Source organism: Triticum dicoccoides, chromosome 3B, assembly GCF_002162155.2.
Source record: "Triticum dicoccoides isolate Atlit2015 ecotype Zavitan chromosome 3B, WEW_v2.0, whole genome shotgun sequence".
Classification (NCBI taxonomy): Eukaryota; Viridiplantae; Streptophyta; class Magnoliopsida; order Poales; family Poaceae; genus Triticum; species Triticum dicoccoides.
In genome coordinates this window covers 577,406,680-577,416,216 of record NC_041385.1, presented here as the reverse complement: position 1 = coordinate 577,416,216, position 9,537 = coordinate 577,406,680, and the positions used below count along the sequence as shown (strand labels likewise).

The 9,537-nt window shown below is 45.7% G+C and overlaps 1 protein-coding gene across 1 annotated transcript; it reads right to left on the bottom strand.

Annotated features, from left to right (window-relative positions):
• Positions 1-2,158: 2,158 nt before the first annotated feature.
• Positions 2,159-8,192, bottom strand: LOC119277190 (aspartic proteinase 39-like). The gene is made up of 10 exons (XM_037558431.1): positions 7,640-8,192; positions 5,758-5,887; positions 5,380-5,639; positions 4,299-4,526; positions 3,817-3,979; positions 3,633-3,706; positions 3,446-3,542; positions 3,267-3,327; positions 2,790-2,861; positions 2,159-2,685 (listed from the first exon to the last, which is right to left on the bottom strand). The coding sequence occupies exons 1-10, from the start codon at positions 7,894-7,896 to the stop codon at positions 2,519-2,521; spliced, it is 1,509 nt and encodes a 502-aa protein (XP_037414328.1). The 5' UTR covers positions 7,897-8,192; the 3' UTR covers positions 2,159-2,518.
• Positions 8,193-9,537: the final 1,345 nt, after the last annotated feature.

Sequence of the window (9,537 nt, the reverse complement as noted above, 5' to 3'; positions counted from 1 at the left end):
GATCCCGGCGCCTTCCACTGCCCACCACAGCTAGATAGGTCATTTCCCGCCGGGAAAAAGAAGAGGTTTCGCCGAGGCAGCCCCTCCGCCGTCGTCCGGGCAACTTATTCGGCGTTCCATCCGCGCCCAGGGCCTGTACACCGGCGGGGGTGCGCCCACCTCGCCCGCAAGGTGTTTGGTGATTTGCCCGGACCGGCGATGGACTCTGAAGATGAGGCGGCACTCACAACGTTGCTGGAGGAGGAAGCCGAAGCCGACATCCAGGAGCAGGAGCATCTCATGGTACTCGCCGCCCTCTCCGGCCTACTCGCGAGCAGTGAAAAGCCGCGGCGAGGTGGCTCGGTGCCTGGGCGGGTGAAAGCAAAGAACCGACATCGTCTGGAAGGCTACTGCATGCTCTACTCGGACTACTTCGCCGACGCTCCATTGCACGGTGAGAAAACATTTCGGCGCCGTTACCGGATGAGCCGAAAGGTTTTCCTCGGGATTGTGAATTCCATCCGGGAGTTCGACAGCTACTTCAAGTGCAAGATGGATTGCATCGGCACACTTGGATTCACCTCAATCCAGAAGTGCACGACAACTATGAGATGCTTGCATACGGAGCTCCCGATGATTCACTCGACGACTATGGGCGCATGGCCGAGTCCACCACCATTGAGTGTTTCTACAAGTTCTGCAGGGCAGTGGTGGTAGTGTTTGGACCGCAATACTTGCGAACACCCAATGCGGAAGACACTGCTCGGATCCTAGCACAGAACGTAGCAAGAGGATTTCCTGGGATGCTAGGAAGCATCGACTGCATGCATTGGAAATGGAAGAGCCGTCCATTTTCTTAGCAGGGGTTGTACAAAGGCAGATGCAGTGTGGTACTTGAGGCAGTGGCCACACAGGACCTCTGGATTTGGCACTCTTTCTTTGGGATGCCAGGAACTCACAATGACATCAACGTCCTGCAGTCCTCCCCTGTCTTTGCCAAGCTTGTTGAAGGTCATTCTCCTTCGGTGAACTTCGAGGTCAATGGGCGGCAGTACAACAGGAGGTACTATCTAGCTGATGGCATCTATCCGAGATGGTCGACATTTGTGAAGACCATCTCAAACCCCGTGCCAGGAGGCAAGAACGCCTGGTTTGCGAAGGTTCGGGAGGCTTGCAGGAAGGATGTCGAGAGGGCATTTGGTGTGCTCCAATCTTGATTTGCTGTTGTCTGGTACCATGCTCAGACCTGGTTGAAAGATCAAATATGGGAGATCATGACTTGTTGTGTCATCTTGCACACCATGATCATTGAGAGCGAGCAGGAAGAGCCAGTGTTTGACACTGAACCATATTACAGGCAGGGTCCTCTTGCCCAAATTGATCACCAGCTACCGGTAACCTGGACTGACTACCTCAATATGCGTCAGAAGATCCGAGACCCACAGATGCATCAAGAACTGCAACACGATCTAGTGGAGCACCTATGGAGGCTCAAGGGCGAGGCCAGGGCGACGCGGGAATGACGTGTGATGAAATTTAAGTTTTTATTTGTTAAATTATATAATTTATATTGAACTATTTGTTGAATTATTTGATTTATGTGATGAAACACGCCGAACTATGTGACGAACTAATTAATTTCTATTTATATGTAAAAATTCACGCCGAAACACGCTGAACCGCACCGAATATGGGCCGATTCACGCAAATATCGGGCCTTTTTTTTACACAACTGGGCCGAAAACTGGGCCGGAATCGGCGCCTGGGGGCGACGGCTGGGTGCCCAACCGCCCCAGCGCCGAGTATACCGCCGGCTCACCCCAGGCCGCTCTTTTTCGGCACCCTAGGGGGCCGAACGGCTGGAAATGCTCTTATATTAAATCGCAACATCATTATGTACTCCCTCCGTAAACTAATATAAAAACGTTTAGAATACTAAAGTAGTGATCTAAGTGCTCTTATATTAGTTTACGCTCTTATATTAGTTTACATAGGGAGTAGATTAGAAGGAATTAGATGAAGGAGACTAAGGAGGTGAGTAGAACACAACAATTGCGAACCCTATCTGTTGCCAGAGCCGTGCGGTCAAAGAACTTTGACTCCCTAGGGCCTCACTGGGGAAATGCAGCCTACCAAACACACTCTTCATGAATCACCGTCACATATGAAATGGCAATGATGTTCTAGATCAATGTGTGCAGGTTGTCCCGCCATGGCGGCCATAATATCCTCCTCTGTTTTCCTTCAGATTTGGAGGCAGCGGCAGCACGATTCAGGTACATGAATAAGGGATCCCATGAATAAATAGAACAACGCCTCTCAAGTAATCAGGTCGAAACACGTTCTGAGCACGCCACTACCATGAACGATAAACCATTTTTTACTTTTTTTCTTCTTCTCTTTCTCCCTGTAATTTATGTACAGCAAGAATGCTCGTGCCATGGGAAGGAAGGGGCGCAGCGACAACGGCATAGGCCCCGTTCGCTAAGTAAAGAATGGGTGTGGTGGAATCACAATGTTAGGTCAGTCAGCCAGTGTGCTATCTACTAAATAGGGCGCCAAAAATGAGCATATGCACAAGGGCGACGGCGACAACGGTAGGCACCAGACCGCTGTAGTGCCGCGGCGATCCGTTCACGTCAAACTGCCCCGTGTTCACGTACTGGTTCTTCCCCGATGAGGAGGTGACGTTGACCGACAACGAACCTGACAGAAGAAAAGGAAGACATCGTTAGCTAAGCCAATCAGCCTGGGCGTGAACTAGAACTGGTTGCCGAAGCCACGGTACAGAGGAGGAATTTTGAGCTTACAGTCGTAGTCCGCCCAGCCCATGCGCATGTTTCCCAAGTCATACACGAATATCTTATCCTTCAAAACAAGATCTGCAACAAAGGGGGCCAAATAGTTAGCAAGAAAACACCAGGAGTGGGAGATGGGCATCGCATCATTCCTGGGGCCATTCACACTGACTATACTCGGTTAATAGCTGCTGTCAAGCTAGTACTTAGGGATTACTAGTCAGTCAATGTTTGCATGAGGTAAATAGTCAGTTTTCCTGTTGGTTCAGTATTAGGGGGTTAAATCAAACGGCATGAGTCACAAGGCACGATCATTTTCCTAAAGCCTGGATAGATCTATCTGGCATAGTTATGTTCATATTTGGCACCACTATTGAAATTTCTGTCAACAACTTAACTTAATTCAGATATCCATAACAGAATAGCTGCCTTAAAGTATAACAGCTATATACGCAACTTATAATGGCTAATACAGTCAACATGACTAACCTCCAAGTATAGTGATTCCCTGGCTCCTTTGCCAGCCAATGCACCACAATACATTATTATCCTACAAAGCATAATATGTCATTATTTCATCTGAGGCAAGTGCGCCCATAAACAGTTATCTAGACACACAATTGCAAAGAAATTTAGCAACGATGGCATCAAAAGGCTTGTTCACATACACTGGTAGCCTGCTGCAAAAGATAGTTCTCTGGCTTCACTGTCATTGCAACTCCACCTTTAAAATACAGTGTTGCCGTAGGAAATGACGAATCAACACTAGCAGAGAAGCAAAAGAACATTTGTGAGTAATTCAACATTCTGAAAGACATGCGCTGCTAATTTCCTTACACAGAGAAAGAGGAAAACCTGCCGCTCGTAACAAAACATTGTGTCCCCTTGCTGACAACAGAGCGTACAGATGGAGAGACTGCGGCAGCTATCTGCAGGCATCGATCAAGAGAACTAATGATGGTATATTTAAGTAATGCAAACTAGTTACATATTTGTTGTTCCATAAAATAAATGATGACATGTGTCATTTGGAGTTTACCGCGCTAATAAATGGATCATAAGCACCATCGACAAGGTATACTAATGTCGTTCCTGAATCCACAATTGTTCCTTGTGTGTTTGATGTTGCAAACAAGGAAGAATCAATGGGTAGCTTTTGACCACTAACAGCAATGCTTTCCAGAATCAAGTTATAATGAGGCCTACATTTCATTAAAAATACAAAAATAGCTTAGAATCAAAATGTTTCATAGTTTATTGCCACTAGAAATGTTATACGTACTTTGCAAGAAAAAAAATCTAGCTATATAGTTAGCCTCTCACAAGGGCATACTTAATGTTGGAATATTAAAGATGTCCAAATAAATTCACCTAACAAGTACTTCAGAAGAAAACAAAAACAAGAAAACGAATGATGGAAACTGTTGCTTTCCACCCATACCTACCAGTTACAACAACACGGGTAAGAACATGCAGAATTCCTAAGTTACACACTCAATAATTTCAGGAAAAGGAACTTACTGTGATGGAACAAGTGGAGTAAATACTAATCCTGGTTCGACGATTTCACCAAGGACAAGAATACCACCACCATTATCTGAACCTTTCAGGCAATGGGAGAATGTTTTAGGGGATACACCAAGAGAGTACAGTTGTGAAATGACAGACAGTTCATGCTGTCCAAACCCAAAAATTCCATCAACTGCCCTATCTGCCTTCATCAGGTCACCTGACTGTGAGTTGCTACATCTATTAAAAAAAAGATAGTTACAACAACGAAAATAATATTGACCCTGTTAAGCAGCAAGTTTCAATATCAAGGTGACCTAATGTAGAATAGCATCACTAAGAAAAAGTGACAAACCATTCCGAGGCTGAGACTTTGTAGTGTTTAGATACATGTTAGGGGATAGCCTGTCAATCGACATTCAAAGATGTCCAGGTACTAGTCATATGCCAACATATTTTGGCAAGAGAATGAGAAAGAAGACAGTATAACCATTTTAACATTTGTTCATGGTGACCATAATGGAAATTGACTTTTTCCTAGTAATAACTGTTCTCTGGATATCAGAGCAATGAAAAGAACTATTCTTGCAGTAGGTACTAGAACCCTGCTAGTTGCAGGACATGCATTTTGTTGTCATTAGACCCATCAACCATGCTAACCAGATCAAGGAAAAGGACAGACCCAGTGCTAGAAGCTCCCACACCAGGTGGGGTCTGGGGAAGGATTACACGAGGCAAGCTTTACCCCTACACAGTGCAATGCAGAGAGGCCGCATCGAACCCAGGACCTCTCGGCACAAGTGGAGAGTACTTCACCACTGCGCAAGGCCAACCCTTCGCTAACCAGATCAACAAAGTGAACAAATTTTATCCACACCTGTGCCACAAAGCAGCAACATGTAAATGGTTCACATTATCAAGGAGACAATAACCCACATCATGTCAATGCTCTTGCCTGGCACAGTTGTTGCACCACTCTAGCCATGTTTCTAATGTTATCATGTATCTTAAGTAAATGATCATCAATTGTAAATGGTAAGTTTTCATTATCCAATAGGGGATTCAAAAAGTATAGGAGTCTAGGGAACTGTACCCGAAAACGACGGAGGCAGAAGAATTGGCAGTTTGCTCATTCCCCATGACAGTGTCGAAATACATAGTGTCGGACACATAGTATCCTGACGTGCCACTTCCATCACCATACGTGAAAGTGTAACCGCATGGGCTGCTTGGGGAGTCTGAGGGTTGGCAGAGTGCTTCCCCTGTCTGGAGAGCAGCTGTACACCTATCATCTGAGCATGGTATCCTGGATGATGTTGATGAAGAATCAGGGTTGAAGAATTCCAATTGGATCTGAAAAGCAAACCAAAAAGCAGTATTCCATCAGAATGAGCTTAGATAACAAGTAGTCCCATCTCAAGGGAGAAAAATATTCCAACAAACACAAGCCATTGGATAATGATCGACTCACATTGAGCCCACTTGATGTTGGGCAACCTGTGCAAGGGCTGCAAGCAACCCACAAGATATCACTGCCAGTGTCAATTTGGACAAAGTATTCCTTCGCAGGGTTTCCCAATTTTACACGTGTAAAATAGAGCCTGTAAAATAGAACTTTAGCATACGATTATACTTACAAAAGAGTGCCTATTACGGTATAGGTTGGCATGAAGCCCATGTACTACCAACAAACAGCAAGCCCAGTTGCAGAATGAAAATGAATGAGTTGATGAGATGATAATGCCTAAAAGGAGGTCAATTAATCACAAATCAGTAGTAACATTGAGGAACAAACTGACTTTTGCATCCTAACCAATTTGAGAATCGGCCAAAAGAAACAGAGTGCATAGCTGACTTCTGCGTCCTAAAACAGAATATTGCTACATGAGGGTGATGGATTAAACTCCGCCTATGTCTTCTAGGCATAGCCGGTCCCAAGCCCGGGTAAAGGAGGAGGGTTGTGATAGGCTTGGCGAGCCAACGTAAAAACTAGCCAGTCCCATGGGTATGAAACCCATTTGAGCGAGAGTAGTACTAGGATGGGTGACCTCCTGGGAAGTCCTTGTCAAAGGGTTTCATATCTAAGGGTTGTGATAGGCTTGGCGAGCCAATGTAAAAACTAGCCAGTCCTTTGGGTATGAAACCCATTTGGGCGAGAATAGTACTAGGATGGGTGACCTCCTGGGAAGTCCTCGTGAAAGGGTTTCATATCTAGCCTACCCCAACTTGTTTGGGACAAAAGGCTTAGTAAAAACTAAAAAAAAAAGGGTGATGGATTAAACACATGATATTCAACAGTCTAAAGGGAGTATTATCAATCACAACTGATATGTGACAAGGGTCTATGCAACTAAAACATAAATCCTATAGCATTGGCGAAAACAGAACTGTTTCACTAAAGACTAGCACATGGCAAGTAAAAACGGGTGCCAATCCATCCATTATCTATCGTATATGGTGCTAGTAAAGCCTCTGCATGTACTGGCTCTAAACCGTGTAACGAAATGTATATCTCTGCACGGCTACACCTTACGGAATAACAAAATTAATGTTGCAAACATAAGGTACATCAGAGGGAGAAATCCAAAACTGCATCTTCAACGTAAGGAATTGACCTTGAAGCAAAAGCAACCTAAGAAAATTGAAGAAACTGTGATGGGCAGAAAAATGTGTGGAGACGTAGGATCCAAGAGAAGCAAAGCATAGGAAAATGAGCTGTTTTTCTCTCAACTTACAGGCAATGAATTATTGTGGTGATTGGTACAGGCAAACGCGTCAGAATTGGACTCCCACAATCAAACAGGTAGAACAATGAAGTGCACAAAGACTTGGTGATATTGTCAGAATAATCACATTAAAACGATGAATCAAACGAACCTAAGAAATAAAAAGAAAAAAGAAAAAAAACAAGCCCGGGTTATTCCAAGCAACAGTTCAGCTGCCAAACAAACGGCCTGTGTTCCTGAGCAAACATCGCCGGAAGTTTGTAAAAATTAAGTATAAAGTTTGCAGAATGCACGCAATATCCACCCGCAAACAAACTCACTGAGTACGGCCATCAAACTACTATCAATTACAGTAGTATTTCAATGGTTATGACTACAGCTGAGTAAGCAGAAGGGATGTAACTGTCAATTACCCAAAAGAAATTTCATGTGCCACAATCGTCGAATCCACCAAGCAAGGAGACAATTTCAGCTCAACGCCCAGAACACAAAACAGGCTCGAATTCTCAACGCTTGCATCGATCACGCACACAACCGACCCACCCGAACCGAACCAAGCCAGACGAAACCAAACCAAAGCAGGAGAGGAAAAACAAAAAGGCAGAAAAAGGGAAGCGGCTCACCCACCCGACCATGTAGGGGTTGGCGGAGCCTTCGACGGGGAAGTCGACGACGCCGGCGACCGCGGGCCCGCCCCCGAGCAGCCCCCTCCCTTTGTGCCGCGCCCTGTCCCGCTCCCTGAGGTGCTCCGCGGGCACCCCGCTGTGCGGCAGCGCGCGCTCCAGCGTCAGCGCCGCCGGGAACGCCGCCGCCGCCCCGCCCAGCAGCGCCGCCGCCGCCACCGCCACCAAGGCCGCGACGAACACCACTTCCGGCGGCCTCATCGGGCAAGAGAGCCGCTACCCAGCCCCTGTCCCCCACCTCACCTGCCCGACGCGGCGAGGCGAAGGGGGAGCGGAGCGCACGCGTTGGCACGGCGGCTGTGCGTGTGGGCGTAGCAGCTCTGCACGGCCCTTTTGGCGGTCGAGGCCTCGAAACGGGCAATAATTCGGCGCCGTAGCCGGTAGGACTCCCCTGGTCCAGTAGTCCTGGCCTGCGAAATGCGGCAAGTACAGGGGGGTAAAAGCGGGAATGGATGGAGGGGATGGGATTACGTGTGGACTCTCGGCGTGTGCCCCTCTCCCTCTCTTCTCTCTCTCTTCGGTTGCGCCGCTTTAATAGGAGGGAGGGGGTGGGCAATCGACAATTTCTTGCTTGCGGGCGGGCGGCCTCCTTTCCTCTTTGGCCGCCGTCGCCTCCTTTTCCCGTCTCCTCCTCTTTTCTTTGGCCGCTTCCTTGCCTTTCCTTTCTCTGCCATTGACCAAACCCATGGGTTTGGTTCTGTTTGGTCTCTTCATTCAAACAGGGGCTGCTGCTGCTGCTACATGGTGATTCACATAAATCTATCTCATATACTACCCTCTTATATTATGGGATAGATTACAATTAATTAATTAATTAGTTGCAATATAGTCGCTATGTGTTCCTTTCTGTAGACATGATGATGGTGTGTTGAAATATCCTACGAATTATTGTTGCGCATAATGTTGGACCAGAATGTGATGCCTTCGGTCTTGTAAAAGGAGGTCTTCATTGTCGTGGATATATTAATAGCACATGGAGTATTTTGTAATAATTGGGCTTTGGTAGGTATTTGAATACGTTGATATTGGTTGTCGGACGCGTCATCCTATTGAACAAGAGCAGTCGTACCATCGTAGCCACACGTAATAGTTAAATGGCGGTAAGCACCGCCAAAATGACTATAAAGGGCCGTTGGAGTCCATGCAAATTTCTAATGCTACAAGGCACAATGCTGTTCACTTAAATCCACAAAACTTGGGTCGGTTTCAACAATTTTCAATGAATTATTATATGTCATCCTCTCTTTTTTGCGGATAGAATAATATGTCAATATAGATAGAGGAACCAAATCAAATGGATGTGGTCACTAGAATTATACATTTTCTTATACAAGGCACTATATCAGATTAATCTATCTGATATAGATTACAATTGATTAATTACAATATACTCTCTCCGTCTCATAATATAAGAGTGTTCTGTACACTGGTGTAGTGTACAAAACGTTCTTATATTATAGGACGGAGGCAGTAGTCGCTATGTGTTCCTTTCTGTAGACATGATGGTGGCATGTTGAAATATCCTATGAATTATTGTTGTGCATAATGTTGGACCAGATTGTGATGTCTCCGGTTTTGTAAAAGGAGGCCTTCATAGCTGTGCATATATTAATAACACATGAAGTATTTTGTAATAATCTTGCTTTGGTAGGCATTTGAATACATTGATAATGGTTGTCAGATGTGTCATCCTTTTGAACAACAGCGGTCGTACCGTCGTAGGGACACTTAATAATTGACAGCGTAAGTACCGCTAAAATGACTGTGGAGGGCCACTTGAAGCGCATGCAGATTTCTTAATGCAAGGCAAAATGTTGTTCACTTAAATGCACAAAACTTGCA

What these genes read in the sequence shown, in the direction of transcription:
- LOC119277190 (XM_037558431.1), bottom strand. Translation starts at nt 7,896, where the DNA reads ATGAGGCCGCCGGAAGTGGTGTTCGTCGCGGCCTTGGTGGCGGTGGCG. An exon ending in TCTGCCTCCGTCGTTTTCGG is followed by an intron (nt 4,527 to 5,379) that starts GTACAGTTCCCT and finishes TTTTTTTAATAG; the next exon opens with ATGTAGCAACTCACAGTCAG. An exon ending in GGGCTGGGCGGACTACGACT is followed by an intron (nt 2,686 to 2,789) that starts GTAAGCTCAAAA and finishes TTCTTCTGTCAG; the next exon opens with GTTCGTTGTCGGTCAACGTC.